Below are 16,464 nucleotides of genomic sequence, written 5' to 3' on the forward strand. Positions count from 1 at the left end.
TATATGCACTGAAAGAACCTATTTCCTGACCAGTATACCTGTAGAAAGTAGAACTTTAGGTCCTATCACCACTGGTGCAGGTCACTCTCTGTAATTCTTCAGACTAGATCTGCGTAGGTCACACGCCATGTATTGCTTGACTTTATAGTCTTCATCCTCTGACAAGGTTTGCCCTGGATCTTTGCATTCCTTCCCTGACCTGGAAATCATATATTTTGGCATGACATGTTCCTCTTGCTCCATGCAAACTTTCCACCCTAGCCCATTCAGTCTGGTTCAGTTGTACTGTTTTGACATGTTATACGCACATACACAGAGAGAGAGAGAATGAGAGAGAGAGAGAAACACACATAGAAACATAACATAACTTTCTACAGCATCCCCCCATATTGCACATAAAGCATGTCATATGCTCTTCCTCTCTTAATCCTTTAAGGAATGGTTGAGCGGAGAGTGTGGAAGTAATGTCTTGGGGGGTGATATCTCCAAGACCCTGTCCCTGGGGGCATGGGCATAACCAAAGATGCTGATGTAAAAGTGAGAGAGTGAGAGTAAGAAGTAGGAGTGAGAGAGAGAGAGAGAGAGAGAGAGAGAGAGAAAGAATCTAGATTACCCACAAAGGCCCTTTGTGTCCCCCAGTCACCAGGGTTTTGGGAGGTGAGCCAGCTCCAGCAGACGCTGGACGCAGACGGTATATACTCCAGCAGAACAGAGAGGTGTGGTGTTGGCATGGCGCTCAGGACTGCAGTTATTTTTATCGGGGGAAATTGTCCCAGGGAAAAGGGCCTCGGAAAGAAAAAGGGAAAAAAAAATAAAAACTTGAAGGGAGTGGTGATGGATAGAGAAACTATTTGTAATCATGCCATGCCATCTACGCACAGGGCAGTGCTGGGATGTAAAAAAGGGTTTTGTGTGGGGAGGGTGTGATCATGTGTGTATGTGTGTGTGGGGGTTTCATGCCTGCAGGCGGGGTGACTGACTACAGTATTTTGGATGGTGTGGCATGACATCAACTTTTCAACGGCTTAAAAAGATGCCCAAGAATTAAAAGAGGAAACATTTGGATAAAGAACTTATACCTTCAGTCTTTTGTTTTATTCTCTCATTTCTGTTTCTGTTCTTCTCTCTCTTTAAGTGATTTTGTTTCTGTTTCTTTAAAAGAAAAGGTAAGGAGATTTTTTGACTGCATAATAGGCATGAGACTAATTACCTTACAGTGGTGGCTCAGTGGTGGTATGTACTGTATTGTGCTTTGTGTGTAGTGAACTAAAATGACATTGTCTGTGAGATTAAATAGATTTGTTCATTGCTTTTACTCAGTTTCACCTACAAGGTGTCATTGTTCTATGTTAAATTAATTGTTATTTAAGGCCTCTATGTCACTAATATAAATTAACATTTGTTCATTCAAAATACTATGCATGGATTTGATGTGCTTTTCTGAAGCTGGTAGAGAGTGGTAGAAAGGTGAGGAATACTCACATACAGTAAGTTGTAGGAATCTTGACACAAAACACGTTTTCAGAACCCACAGTATACATTAATGGAAGCAAACACACACACACACACACACACACACACACACATGCACACACACATACACACACACACACACACACACACACACACACACACACACACACACACACACACACACACAGGGGGCTGTGTATCCTGCAGAAGTTGGATCATAAAGTGTGAATTATGTTTCCATTACATGCATTCCCCACATCCAACCTAAAGGAGACGTTGGCAGAGAGGGTGCCATACGGTTCACTTTACGCTGCTTCCACTGGCCAGTGTTTCCGTGTTTATAGTGAGGCCAAATAGTTCTTTTTTAAGTTGCCGCTGCACCTGTGATGTTTACTGTAACACGAAAGAGCATAGATCTCATGCGAAAAGACATCTTTTCTAAGAAGACTTAGGAAGGAGAGAGAGAGCCTGTTCATGGGAAAGTAATGTCGGCCGCGAGGGCTGAAAATGTGAAAAGTGTTTCTCTAACTCACTCGTGCACACTCAGTCACACACAGCAAGGGTCAGACAATTCCCAGCTGTGCAAGAATGCCATTTATCTCCACAGCTGTGCTGGCACTGTTATTTATTTATTTATTTAGTCGTTGAACACTGCGGTTTGTGTCTGGGATTTGTTGTCATTCAGATTTATTGATGTTCATGACTGTGAGTCATGAACATGTGTGTGTGTCTGTATGTATATATATGTGTGTGTGTGTGTGTGTGTGTGTGTGTGTGTGTGTGTGTGTGTGTGTGTTTGCATGCTAAGCACTTAGCTACATGCTTAACCCTTCCCTTTTGTGAGCGTCCAGCTTCATGAGAGAGCAAGATATTATTGTATCTGCATATTGGCATGAATGAATTAGTGATTGCACTTCTAAAGTGCTATCTTGGCACATGTTAGGATCGTCTTAAACCACCTCATTATAGGGGACTTCCATCACCAGTTTAAAGATAAAAGATGTGACATCACCACAAGCATTATCAGTATACTCACAACATTTGGTCAGTCTTATAAACAGGCGATAAGATGGAGTATTTACCAATTTCAAGAATCAGAGACAGTATAAGAAGACGTCATTGTGAATTTGGCTCTGAGTTATCATGGCCCTGGTCTTAACAATGCCCGTGAGACTGGCGACATTGTTTTCAAGGATGGCACACAGTTACTTGCAGTGTTCCATTTCTGGAACTGTTTTCACCAATCAGTTACTCAGAGTAAAATTACAAACCCCCAGTTCTGGTGTTTTGAGATCAGTCATTGCAGAAATAAATCATCTGCATATTTCGATGTATAGTGTCCTTGTTGGAGTTCTGTAAAAAAAAAGAGGAAAAGAAAAGAAGTGTCATTAGGCATCAGCACTTGGTCAAACCAGATGGTCAAAAACTGTAATCATTAACAGAGATTATGTGTTTTTCCCCGTTTTTCCTTTTCCTTTGTCTTTCTTCCTTTGTTTGTAGGAGCGAACTAAGATCGCAAGTGTGCGGTTTTTAACATTGTGTGTTAATCATTTATTTGATATATTGATGTTAATGACTGTTAGTATGTGAACATGAACATGTGTGTGTGTGTGTGTGTGTGTGTGTGTGTGTGTGTGTGTGTGTGTGTGTGTCTGCTGTATATTGATCACACTAATGGTCTATATGTTCTCTCTGTGTATAGATAGAGGATGGGGGTAAGGCTGCCCAGACCAAGAAGCTGAGAGTGGGAGACGAGCTGATCAACATTAATGGCTCTCCGCTGTATGGATCACGTCAGGAGGCACTCATCCTTATCAAGGGCTCCTACCGCACACTCAAGATCATCGTTCGCAGGTACAATTCAGCTAAACCCACGTGTACTCTTAAAGCATGTCAACAACAACAGCAGCAACAACGTCAACAACAACAACAACAGCAACAACACATTTATGTAGCACTTTTCAAGATTCCCAAAGCACGTTACAGTGAAGGGGGATCCTCACTAACCACCAACAGTGTGTTGCACATTACATGTTATACACTGATAGTTACAGAAATTATATAGCACCATTGGTGTAACAGTAGCATCACTTAGTTTCTTTTCATTTGAGTGACATTTGGGAAGGATGCTTGTCTCTCCTGTACATGACCATATGATTGCATACAAAACACCTTAAAAAACACTTTGAAATAGAAATAGTGGAGATACATCGTTATATTCTTCGACCTTTCAGTTGAGAGTTTTGTTGTTTCTTATTCTTCACTGAGGGTGATGTAAACTTGGCTCTAGCACACTCTTTGCGGGTGAATGAATGCCTTGATTATAGTACATTTATCAGGAGTCAAATGGTTGGATGCTCAGAGGTTGGATAATGTGGATAATGTTTTTCACTGATGACTGGGGGAGTTTGAAAATGACATCTGCAGATGGTATTTAGTCAAACTGCTAGAAACAAGAGACCAAACCACAACAAGAAAAAGAACGACAGTTTACTAAAATCACATCAAAATCTCTGTATTTGAAGAGGAAGTTGTTCAGCAGTGATACAAAACTGCTTGTTCCCCTTTGTTGATCTGATTTTATTCAGGGATCTAACACCACCTATTGTTCAGACTGGGTTGTCTCACAATCCCCTGTCTGTTTGCACAATAGGAGTGTCAGGAATCGAGTGTGGGCGAATGTCTGCTTTTCTTGTATTTAGGTTGAGGTCCCTATCAGCTGCGATCAGTGCACAACAAAATCCTTCTGGAATGCTCAAACAGTCGGAGGGGGTTTCCCAGTGAATGTACTTCAGTCTCAGTCACCACATTGCTACTTCTTCTGACCACTTGCTCGGCTCTCGTCCTGTGCCTCTCCTTCTCCCCAGCCAACTGATATCTGCAGCAGTTCAGTTGTGGCTACTGCTTTCCTTGAACCTTGTTTTTATAATGATAAGAAGCTCTCAAAATATGCAAAAACTGAAACTGGAGAATGTCAGTGTTGGACAACAGCAGCAACTTCAACAAAAGTCCAAATATAAAGGTGGGGGGATCTTACAAGACAACTCAAGAATGTATGAGGAAACAGTCTCTTTCCTTAACAGACTCAATATTAAATATATTATGAGGTCGTAAATCTGTAAAAATAAAGAATGAATATGCAATGTCAAGCCAGGCCATGGTTCAAACCCTCACGAGTTCCTCAACTTCCCAGACAAATTCGATCTGATGGGAATACAGTTATTTCATGTAGAAATTTGTTTTTATACTGTAAGTGTGGTTTAGTTCAGGCTTTCACAGACAACCTGATCTTTCCCGTACTTAATTAGCACAGGGTGACTAATTAAATACTAAATCATTGAAACCTCTTATAAAACAGTGCACATTGCCATTCTTTCAATGCTGAAAGCCTGACACCTGTTACCGAGGCATACAAACTGGCATACAAACTGTGCCCTTTCCTATATCACTTCACATATGACATCACTGAAGCCATCTCATTCTCTCATTCATCGTCCAACTGGAACGGTTTCAGGAGTACTTGTAACAGAATGTTCCAGAAGCACTCATAAGGGAATCCCTGACCACAGATGAACTGCTGTTCTTTGTTAAACGAAAATGGGACGCTCGCATGGCTGAGGTGGTTTTGTACATAGTGCATTGTTTACGTGTTGAAAACCCCATGTTTCCTTTTCTTTACTCAACCCATAGTGTGTCCATGTTTAATGGATACTCTGTCACGGCTGTAATGTATTTTAAATGGAGGCTACAAAGTTAGCTGGTCATTAGCTGGAGATGAAGACAAGGAAGAGAGAGAGAGAGAGAGAGAGAGAGAGAAAGAAAGAAAGAAAGAAAGAAAGAAATGTAATTATTAGGTTCTGTTTATTCAGATATTACAGGGTCATTCCTTGGTCATATTGGAGACACGTCTTCAGTCCCCTTCTCTGTAAATACATTGTTCCGCATTAAAAAAAAAGAATGCTATTATAGAAATGTGCAAAAAAAAAGAATGTTCTTAAGTTTCTGGTGAGCTCGCAAAAGTTTCTGTTGAGCACGAGAAACCGGTGAGTGAGAATGGGAGTGTTTGTTTGAGGCTTGGCTGGCGATGTCGTCGCTGACGCTGAGGCGGTGCGTTTGCTCACCACCCTCTTTGCTATTCTCATCCCAGTAGGTGGAGAGCGCAGGGAAATTCTGAGCCTCTGTTTCACACTTCCTGCTCTGCCCAGTGAGTCTTCCTCTGTGACACACACATGTGCGGCTGGCAGGCAGGCAGGCAGGCAGGCAGGGAGGCTGTTGGATGCCTTAGTCAGTGTGCTGGCAAGTGTGAGTCTTTGACAAAAGACAAAAGTCCTTGTTCACGTGGACTGACTGTACTTTGGGTGTTTGTTTGTGTGTTGCTGTGCTGCGTGTTGCTGTGTGTGACTGTTTTCAGAAGTGTTTCTGGAGGAAGAGCTGTGATATACAGGAAGGCCACGTGAAGGAGGGAAGTGTGTCTGCCCCGTCCGGCACGTTAGCGTTTTGCTTTATTTGAGTTGGAACTGGACGCACAATGGGCCCTTGACAAAATATTGTTTGGTCGAAAAGCAAAAATACAAAATAATGTGTTCTCCCTTATTCCACACAATCCAGTTTGATAGAGCAGCCTGTTGCTGTGGTGACACATCTGGTGAAAGAGTATTGGGGTGAGATCCAGAGGGGCTTAAGTGACATTTTTATGAAATTTGTTGAGATACAGTACAAACTTGAGAGACACTAGAAATGAAAGCTCTTCATCTTTAAAGTAATATTATCGTTATTAGTGAAAAACCAAATGACTCAACACTGAGCACGCTGAACCAATTGGTGTTGTTTTTGTCCTCCTGGAAGGTTGGCGAAATGTCACTTACAGCAGGCCCCTCTGGTTCTAAGTCCTCATCATGGCAGACGTGTTGGCAATCCATAGTTGCACACATATAGGTGAAATATTGTAAGCACCTCTTATGGTTAGAGGTTGCATTTGAGTATAAATATATAAATCTTAAAGAGAATACTAGTCATGGTTAAAGGTTATGGTCATAGTCCATCTCACTGGAGTAGACTATGCTGCTGACCAGTGACCACACAGTGTCCAGAATGCTTCCACTAGTTCACTTTACTTCAGGGAAGACATGTATGATTGTAGCTCATCCTATAGCTTCTCACAGTAACCCCCGTGCTCTCTGTCCACCTCTCCACCCTGTTCCCGCTGTGCCAGGGAATGGGAAAAACAAAAGCTCTCTCGCCCGTAGGAAAACAATGCAAATTCCTGACATTCCAAGACACTTCCTCTCTATAGCTGCATTCTCTCTGGGTTCCTTTCGTCCTCTTTAGCTGCGTCTCCTTTTGTTGTGCAGGACTTCCCCTCAAGGAGAATAAATCAAACATTTCCCATTACCAGACAAATAACACCATAACAAATGTTCTGTATTTTTGTATGAGACTGAGTGCATGTGGCCACTTTTGTCAGAAAGTGTGCAGCTTTGTTCACTCGTGCATTTACAAATGCATTTGAATTTTCAGAAAAATCCTGTACATATGTGTGCTTTTAATATTTGCACCTCTACAATTGCAAGTTCAATTTTATGTTATGAAATCTGGTGACTTTTCTCACACCTTGGCCATGGCATGGTACAGTCAGAATAAATATGGCATAGGTTAAAGGTGCAGTCAGCGATCGTATGCAATTTCAAGCCCATGATATTTTTGGTCACATTCAAGAAAACATCTCCTCATGATCCGCTAGCAGCTCAACCCACTCCCTGTAGGCATCCCAGGCTCATGAAGACTGGAAACAAACAAATTGGGGGCAGCATGTCCCCCAAAACAAAAACAAAACATTGTGGAGTTTCTCTGGGAATACTGAAGGGGAGGGGTGAGCTCAGCTACCTCTCTGGTGTGTTTTGTTTACTCCCTGATTAGAATATATTGTTTGTTGTTTTGGGACAAAAATGTCTGCCGAGAAATTTAAGTATTAACATACAAACATTATGCACGATCGCTGACTGCATCTTTAAAGAGTAAGGGTCGGTTGCTTTGGAAGCAAATGAGCTACATGACCAAAAGTGGTTTGAGTGACAAAACTGACTTGATTGATATTTGAGGTTGACGTTTTGTCTGGAGAGAAACCTTGGACAGAAACACTGACATATTACTTGTGTCGGGGTATTCGGCGGGGGGAGAGCTTGTTTTCATTGCTGTTTAAAAAAGGATACTTTTTCTGTCCACTTAAAAGAGAGCGGGAGATTGAGAGAGTGGTGTGTGTGTGTGTGTGTGTGTGTGTGTGTGTGGGAGGGGGGGGGTGATAACAGAGACACAACAAGGCATTGTGCTGCTGCAGAGGGCCGTGCATCAGCCGGGATTTGTCTGGCCGGCCCGAGGGTCCGATGGACCTCAGCCACTGTGCTGATTGACTGGAATGCAGCCGTGCGGTTGTTTATGGGAAACCGGCAACTCAAAACAAACAGATTGCTTGATTGTGGCTCGAAACATAATGGTGTGTGTATGTTTGTATGTGTTGTGTGTATGTGATTGGAGGATATGGTGTTGGAATGGGAATAGCCAAATGGACAGGTGACCATACCTCCCCTCTCTTACATTTTTTTTTGTAAATTCTTGCACGTACACATCCATGTGTACTGTACATGCATACTCACAAGATTTGGGAGACTGTTTTTTTTTCTATCTTTAGCATCAGACCAGTCTGGTTGTATCTTTGTTTTTATTTAGAGGTTCTCAAATTGGTTGCTTCATCGTTTAGCCATCCACTCCATTTGAGACAGAGACTTATCTTGAATTTGCGGCCGTTATTTAGTCCGTATTTTCAAACTGCTGTTTGTTTTTCCTGATGGTATCTCTCCGAAAGACAACTGAGGAGACTACCGCAAACGAGGTCCAGTGGGTGGTGATGTGACTGGTGTGTCACATGTTTGGGCAGTTTTAAAAGCATCCTACTGGGCCTCATTACAGAGGTCACAAGAGGCCTGGAAACATGTGATCAGCATCAAGAACTCAAAACCTTCTAAGCAGTTATTGCATAGTCCACACACACACTCTTTGAGGCATCCTATTGAGGACCCCCCACCCCCACCCTCCGTGTACATAATGCGTACATGTTGTGTGTAGAGAGTGGCCAGTTTGATCACCGCTATTGCATTTATCATAAAGTAAAAATTAATAATAACGAATAATAAATTGCGTGTGGTTGTTGGTGTAGGGTGGCCGTGTGTTAGGGACAGAAAATCGAATGCTGTTTTGCTGCCATGGATCACCATAGTACGGCACAGTAATATTCCTTATATGTGGTACACGATGGATGAGTGCCTATATGGTTTTCCATCTAAACAAAAGTGAACGGATTATGGGAAAACTTCTAGGCGGTTGTATATTGCCATAAATTACAGGGTTTGATTTGAATGGACTACCATTTTGCTGAATTTGTATTCAGTGGTCCACATAGCAAAACTGGCACTGTCTGACTGTTTATATTAAAAGTTAAAAAGTTGCATGTTACGTGGCCCACTCTCACACTGGGACAGAGTTGATAAAAGTATGGTGATGATGTGCCTGATCAATTAATAGTCTGCAGATTTCTAACTTCATTGTATGGTGCCTACTGTAATACTGAACACTGTGCAAGGTTTCTTTCTACACTTTTGTTTCTGCCCCCATCACGTTACTGCTTGCTCTAGGGACATCGAAGTTCATGTTCAAGGTGGGATCTGTAGAGTACCCTGAGAAATGGTTTTACATTATAGTGCTAAATAAATAAATGGAATCGAATTGGGGGGAAAATCAGAATTGAAATTGAATTGGATTCTCTATACACACTGATTGGAGTTGGAATCTGTACAGTCCGTGTAATCTTGATGCACTGTCAACACAATATAGAATATGAATATGTCCACCACCAGCATAACCCACTTTTCATCTGTATCATTTTCCACTCCCTAATCCACATACCGTGGGTCAAACTTGATGGGTGTTCAAGAGAGAGGCAGGAAGTGCCCCTTTGCATTTTTTTTTTATTCTCTTTGTTCAAACAATAATAAGAACGAACTCAGGGTATTATTTTAGCAGCAGCTTGTGTCTTTATCTCATACAAACAGTTTCCTCTCCATCTGAGCGCCACTTCCTGTCCCTCTAATGGCATTACAGAGAGAGAGAGAGAGAGAGAGAGAGAGAGAGAGAGAGAGAGAGATGCAGAGAAAGAGAGAGATGCGGAGAAAGAGAGGGAGAGAGGTGGATGTAGAGGGTGGGAGGTAGAGACCTTAGTGTTTGGTCTTTGAAATAAGTAGACCGGGGGTGGTTGGGGGGGGTGTAGGTTAATTTGTTGGTTCATTTTAGAGAGATGACAGTTAGTCTCAGATGCGGTAACCAACGCCAGCTGCTCTGTATGTATTCCTGTTCAAGGCTTTAGCAGCATGTGTTGTAAAATACGGAGCTTGTGTATAAAAACTGACTGAGAAAGTGATTGAACTCGCCTCTGATCCTGATTAGGGATTATCCAGAATTCATATATCTCTTGAAGTTAAGCAACATATTTGGATATCTACTGACTTGAATGGGGAATTGGCAGATGGATTCTTCTCTGAAGCAGAGCTCATGCGATCCCTTGGTTCGGCGCATTGCATGACAGGAGAAGCATGAATCCCTGTGAGTAGGTGCTCTTTGCGTTGGACTCTGCTGCTAAAGTTTAATTTCGTTATCCTTTTCCTCCGCTTTGTAAGATAAACAATCCCATTTAGCCTGGGTAGGAGAAATTAAGATAAAGAGAAAAACTATCAAAAGGATAATCTATTGACATGCTTACTTGCTCAGAGCGTGTCTTTCAGGTAGTCTTTTGAACGCAGTAGCAATGTTTACAGTTTGACAACTTTTAATATAATATCTGTGGGATTTTTGATGATTAGTCTATTTCCCTAGTGTGCTTTTGAACAGGAATATTAATTAACTTTTCTGCTGGTACAGTAGTTTAATGGTTTGTTCTCCCCTGAAAACCTCTTATCTGAATTTGTATATTTGTGGTATCTTCCCGGGTGAAGAGGAGACCATTAAAAGCATAACTGAGATCACATTAGTCAATATTATTGATGTAGTGTTATCTAAAATTTAAATAGTTCAATTTGTTGCCATAATACACCGCTCAGATAGTCAGCTCTCATTATATATCAGTACACTGGTGAACCAAACAGAGAAATGAATGAATAAATAAATAGAGTTGTACTTATATAAAATACATTTTAAGTATACAGCTAAATTCTCCCCCCGAAACTTTACACTTTTGAGAATGTAGATCTGTTAACTTTGTGTGCTGAAGCTGGTTATATTTCTTTGGTTATATTTCTTTGGTTGGTTATACATCTGTTTTTGGGGTCTATCATCAACATTTTCAGCAGTGAATCACAGTATTGGCATTTACAAAGTTATGGGTTATGGCTGGGTCTAGATTGTGATCTATGTTTTTTGTTACACCATTCAAGAAAGAGGTGTTGCACTTGTTTCACATTCTGATTAGCTATCAGCGAATGTCTTACCGAAGTGTGTAACGCTAACAATCATGTTTGTTCTGAGTTTTTATGAGACATGAGTTGCGTGCTCGTGTTGTTTTAACCTTGTTCTTGATTGTTGTCGTTTCCATGAACTCTTATGTGTATGTGTGTGTGTGTTTGCGTGTGTGTGTGTGTGTGTCTGTCTGTGTGTGTGTGTGTGTGTGTGTGTGTGTGATTGCAGACGCAGTGTGCCTTGCCGTAGGCCCCACTCGTGGCATCTGGCCAAGCAGGCAGAGCCCCCGAGTGTGACGGGCACTTCCACCAGCCCTTCGGACATGCAGCTCCACCCTGCCCACTTCCCCACACTTTGGCATTCCAGCAACAATAATAGGTGGGTAAAACAAACACACACAAACACACAGTCGCCCCTACGGGGAAACAGTTGGCAGCGGAGCGGACTGACATTAGCCATGGCCCGAGCCCGCAAGAAGTAGGTGGACATAGGCGAAAGAGGCAGCCTTGTTGGATCGTTGGTGGCTGGTGGCTGGTGGCTGGTGGCTGCCATTTTTCCACATGCAGCACATCATTGTGTTTGTGGTGTTTCCATAATGAAACTTCCATAATGAAACAATCAGCAGGAAGCCCATGACCTCACATCCAATATCAACATTGTAGTCTGAGGACACTGTTGTTATTTTCGGACATTGATTCATGCAGTCTTTTTTGGATCACAGGTGTAATGAGCAGAAAAATACAAAACATTGGCGATTTTTAGAAGTGTCCGAACTTTTGGATTTGTTTGATTGGAGGAAAACGTTTTTGAGAGGAAAACGGAAGGAAGGAAAGACAATCTGTCTGTCTGTCTGCTTGTATTACTCATGGCATGAGAAAGTAAAGAGAAATAAGATGGAACCAGGCACATCTTAGCTCCCTTTTTTGGGACAATGCCAACAAATACAATGGAAACATCTTATAACATACAGACAGCACAGTCACAGTGGATAATGACACTAAGAGTTCAATTGCTTAGCATGGGAACCAAGGGGCAACACAGTCACTGCCGATTGGACGCTGATATGCTTACCATTTTTATATTTGGAGCAATGAATCTGATAGCTTATTGCCCGGTGGTGAATTAGAGACCATCTGGAACTGCCAGACAGTCCCAGGAGATTAGAAATTGGTCTGCTCGTTGGTATTTTTCCAAAACTCCCCTACTGTATACCATCCAAAAGACAAGGTCCATTGTCCAGTAGTTTGTTTAGATGTTAACTTTTAACCGAAACCTTGAAGTGTCCAGTGACTCAGTGTTGTACTGTAGATTCCATTACAGATTTTACCTGTAACTAAATATCTGATGCCCATAAAAGGTCGTTCTAACGGGCTGTATCACCTCCAGTGGAATGCATTCATGTCTTGTCCTGTGATGGTCAGAGTCGAGGGCTGGGTAGGGAATTTCGGTGATTTCCCATGTGGAAGACCTCATTTCCTCTCTTCCCGGTCCGAGCCTTTGAACAGATACACTGTTGGAATGGCTTATGAGAACTTTCCATACAGCTTTCATACAATATTATTATTATTATCATATATATTGATTCTGTGTCTTTTTAAGTAATATCTTGATATGTCACTGTTGTGTTGTATTGTGATGAGGAGAAAATGTTTTGTGGTAGCATTTATTTACACATTTGAAAACCATTTATTTCTCTTTGTGTGCTTCTTTCTCTCTCGTCTACAGCGATCTGTCTATGCAGTGGAGGCCTCTCTCACGACACCACAGCAATTCAGGAGGCAGCATGGAGAGTCTGGAGACCCCGCCCCCACCCAGCCAGAGTTACTTCGATAGCCAACTGTCACCGGTCGACCCGGCCATTTTCAACAACAAGAGAGATTCCGCCTACAGCTCCTTCTCTGCCAGTTCTAACACTTCAGACTATACAGTGTCCCTGAGACCTGACGATTCCAGTTCAATGGACAATATCCTGCAGGGCCTGGGTCCAGGTCGCCCAGAGTTGCGGCCACCCTCCTCGGCCAGCGGTCCAGGAGACCTGCAGGAAGAACCTGTAAGTCTCAAATCGAGGTTGGCCTTTCTCAGGCCTGAGGTAAAGACCAGGCCTTCGTCGTACAGCTACGAGGACGAGCACAGGGGACCCCCACAGCCCCCGGCAAGAAAGGACAGCTTCAGGGCCACCAGAGCCCGGCCAGGGGTATTAGACAAACGCTGCACGTCTGCCCCTGTGGGTATTCCTACCCCGCCTAGCTGCCTGGTGGAGGACCAGCAGCGAAGGCACACAATTTCTGAGAAAGGAAATGGTTTTGAAAATGGAAAAATTGGAAGATGGAGGGATTCTAAAGGTAGCAGTTTAGAAACATACTACATCATCACCTCAGACACAGAACCTTGTACACACCAGGGTCAGGATGGAGAAAGCAAGAACAACCTCCAAGAAAATCACCTTCAAAATCTGCTAAAGGGATCACCCAGTCCAATGCCCCAACTAACAGAGAGCCTAACGGCAGGAAGTGACACTGAAAAGCCCCTAGATGTCCAGTTTAAGCCAGAGAACAATCATTTATTTGGCTCTCACCAATACAGTCCCACTGAGAACCTGCTAGCTACCCAGGTCCAACTGGGTGAGTTCTGTAACGATCAAAGTGACGGGCCTTTGTCGGACCATAACAGGTGGTCACAGCCACTCTTGGCACCACCAGAGGAGCAGCGAGACCCTAGCAGCCCAGATTCCATATCTACAAACAAGTGGAGTGGGAGCAGATGCTCCACACCAGGGTCTAGTGATATCCCCAGGTGGGTGAAGCCAAGTGTAGACGCAGAAACCCTGAATGCGTCGGCTCCCCCGCCACACGTCTGGGGTCGCTCCATCAGTGTACCAGGTGAACAGGTGAACGGATTCCCCGGCTCTGCGAGATCAGCGTCGTCCTACTCACCTGCGTTGGAACAGCAATTTCAGCCTATTAGTTCCGCTGTCAGTATGGACGCCATGTTAGAAGAATGCCACGAAAACAAGGATAGAGGGAGACGAGATGAAGACGGAGAAATCCTGAAGCCGTATCAGAAGTCCAGTGCTGCAAGGCAATTGCGGTCGTCAAAGTCGCGCCGTCGCAACGAGCGCTTTGCTACTAACCTCCGCAATGAGATCCAACGCAAGAAGGCCGAGCTGCAGAAGAGCCGAAGCCCCGTTGGGTTGTTGGATTGTGGAGAGACCGTAAAGGAGGAGGAGAGCAGTGATTTCCTGGCAGAGGGAGAAGAAACCCTCAAGAGAGAAGACATTCTGATACCACCCCCAGAGAGACAGCCATCAGATTATCCGGGTAACCCTCATGTGAGCCACTCGGGACATGAGGAGTTCCCTCCTTCAGAGCAGCTTAGCAAACAACTAGTTCCAACCTCCAGCCATCCCACTGCCATTCTCCACCAGCCATTAGTGTCTCCCCCTCGTGACCAACGACCTTCAGGGCTTGACGCAGCCTGCATTGTTGAGCACCTGCCCCCTAAACTGGATTATGGGAGGAAGGTTGAGGAAGTGAGCGGTGCCAGTAAGGCCCGGCGTTGGCATTTTACCCCAGAGAACAAGCTCCAGCCTGAGACGGATCCGGTTGAAAAGAGACGGGTAAAGGGGGAAGCGCCATTACCCCCAAGCCGTAGCGGTGGACCTCCGAGAACAAACCCACCGCCTTTTAGTCGCTCATCCAGCCGAAGAGATGTCGAGAGTGACATCCTCCCGTTCGCTGACCGCCGGAAGTTTTTTGAGGAGACTAGCCGCAATCTAAGCCATTCCGTCTCAAATCTCTCAAGGATGAACATGCCGCCGCAAAAAACAGAGAGGTCGTGGTGTCAGCCCAATACGTCTACTCTGGAGCCAGCTAGGCCTCCATCTCAGCAAGCCTTCAGAAGGTTCTCCTACCAGGGAGGCCTCCAGCAGGATGGGCTTTACAGGTCAACTGGGGACAGCAGAATGGATAACAGAAGGCAATTTGTGAGCGCAAGTCCAGAGAGGAATAGAGGAAGAGATAGAGCATGTGATAGTGGCGAGGAAAATGATCTGGAGAAACTGAGGGAGGCTGCTAGAGAGAAGGTGAGGGAGTTGGAGAAGTTGAGAGAGATGGAAAGAGAGATGGAGCTAGAACAAGAAAGAAAAAGAGAAAAGGAGATTAAATCAGAGCTTCTGCAGAGGGAATGGGCGAGGGAAAGAGACCATGACAGTAAAATTGAGCGTTTACAGCCAACTGACAAACACTCAGAGCACATGAACACATACAACAAAGAGCAGTGGGAAATGGAAAGTGAATCTCCGTGGCGTGACCACGGTTTTTACAGTGACTCTGTAGCCAAACCTGTGATTCAGGACTCCCGCCATAGACCACACCATAGTCAGTCCCTGCAACCATCCCACTGTTATCAAACCAATGGCCATGCCGATTCTGATAGCATTTGCTCTGCCTTTAACCCAGTGGGTGCTCCAGTTCACTCAAACACCCAGAGTACACCGCCTCAATACACCCTGAGAAGCTACACCCCCCCAGAGGTGAGTTTATATGTCTGTCTGTTTATCTATCAATCTATCTATCTATCTATCTATCTATCTTTTGATCTACTACAGTATATTATGAATGTGGGTTGTATATTTACAACAACTAGTAAGTAATTAAGTTATTGAATAAAAACTGGAATGGCACCCATACCTGCCTAGGCCAAACAGCCCCCTAATATGGCAGAATTGAACCACTGCCAACAAGGCTATGTCTTCACCCACATACATTTATCGGTTGGTTGGTTAATTGGTTGGTTGGCTGGCTGGTTTACACAAAAAAGTATTGACTGGATTTATATGAAACTTCCTGGAGGGATGGGGGTCAATTCATGCATTATTGCTTAAGAAATTAGCAAAAAATAAAAAAATTAAATTAAAAAATTAAAAAGCAATGCCGTGCAATCTTGCCATGGGTCCTGGATCCGGTTCATAATCCGGTTCTGCAACCAAGTTCAATAGGTTCATTCCTAGACAATGCTCCATCCCTCCACTGAACTGGAAGTCTCTAGAGATATTGGCTGTGTATCCAGGGATATGGTCTTACCATTGCATGCTTTGTCCTAATGATAGAATATGTTATGACAAATTCTTTGCCTTCAGTTTTCTTTTGACCTGGGTTTTCTGATTTCACAACCCTCAGGCTATCAGTCATCCTTTTAGAATTTGCTATGTCTTGCCATGCAAAGATTGTGGTTGACTAACGTGTTAAATTTCTTCTACAGGCATATCCTGTTAGTGAGCGGGAACAAACAAAACTAAACAGGAAGTTCAGCTTGACTGAGAGGTGAGGTCACGTCCTGTTATTATATGTCCTAGCAGAGTTAACTGAGCTTGACCTCCACTAAATATTGCGTGAGAAGGCATTCAGGGCATTTGCTAATTACCATAAAAATTCCTCCCTTGTAATCATAGCTAAATATTTATTGTCTCCCAGGGGATAGTGCTGCACATATTTT

The 16,464-nt window shown here is 43.5% G+C and overlaps 1 protein-coding gene across 2 annotated transcripts in view; it reads left to right on the top strand.

The window, feature by feature from the left end:
- Positions 1–16,464, top strand: part of shroom4 (shroom family member 4) — a 29,270-nt gene that overhangs the window by 7,064 nt on the left and 5,742 nt on the right. Inside the window, exons 2-5 of one of the 2 annotated variants that reach the window (XM_062516229.1) lie at positions 3,176–3,327; positions 11,200–11,349; positions 12,697–15,502; positions 16,231–16,292. In XM_062516229.1, the coding sequence (XP_062372213.1) occupies positions 3,176–3,327; positions 11,200–11,349; positions 12,697–15,502; positions 16,231–16,292 (3,170 nt within the window). Of the gene's footprint in view, positions 1–3,175; positions 3,328–9,858; positions 10,123–11,199; positions 11,350–12,696; positions 15,503–16,230; positions 16,293–16,464 lie in introns of those variants that run through there. The other variant, XM_062516230.1, reaches the window with a different exon arrangement.

The sequence above is a fragment of the Sardina pilchardus genome, chromosome 16 (genome assembly GCF_963854185.1).
Source record: "Sardina pilchardus chromosome 16, fSarPil1.1, whole genome shotgun sequence".
Taxonomy (NCBI): domain Eukaryota; kingdom Metazoa; phylum Chordata; class Actinopteri; order Clupeiformes; family Clupeidae; genus Sardina; species Sardina pilchardus.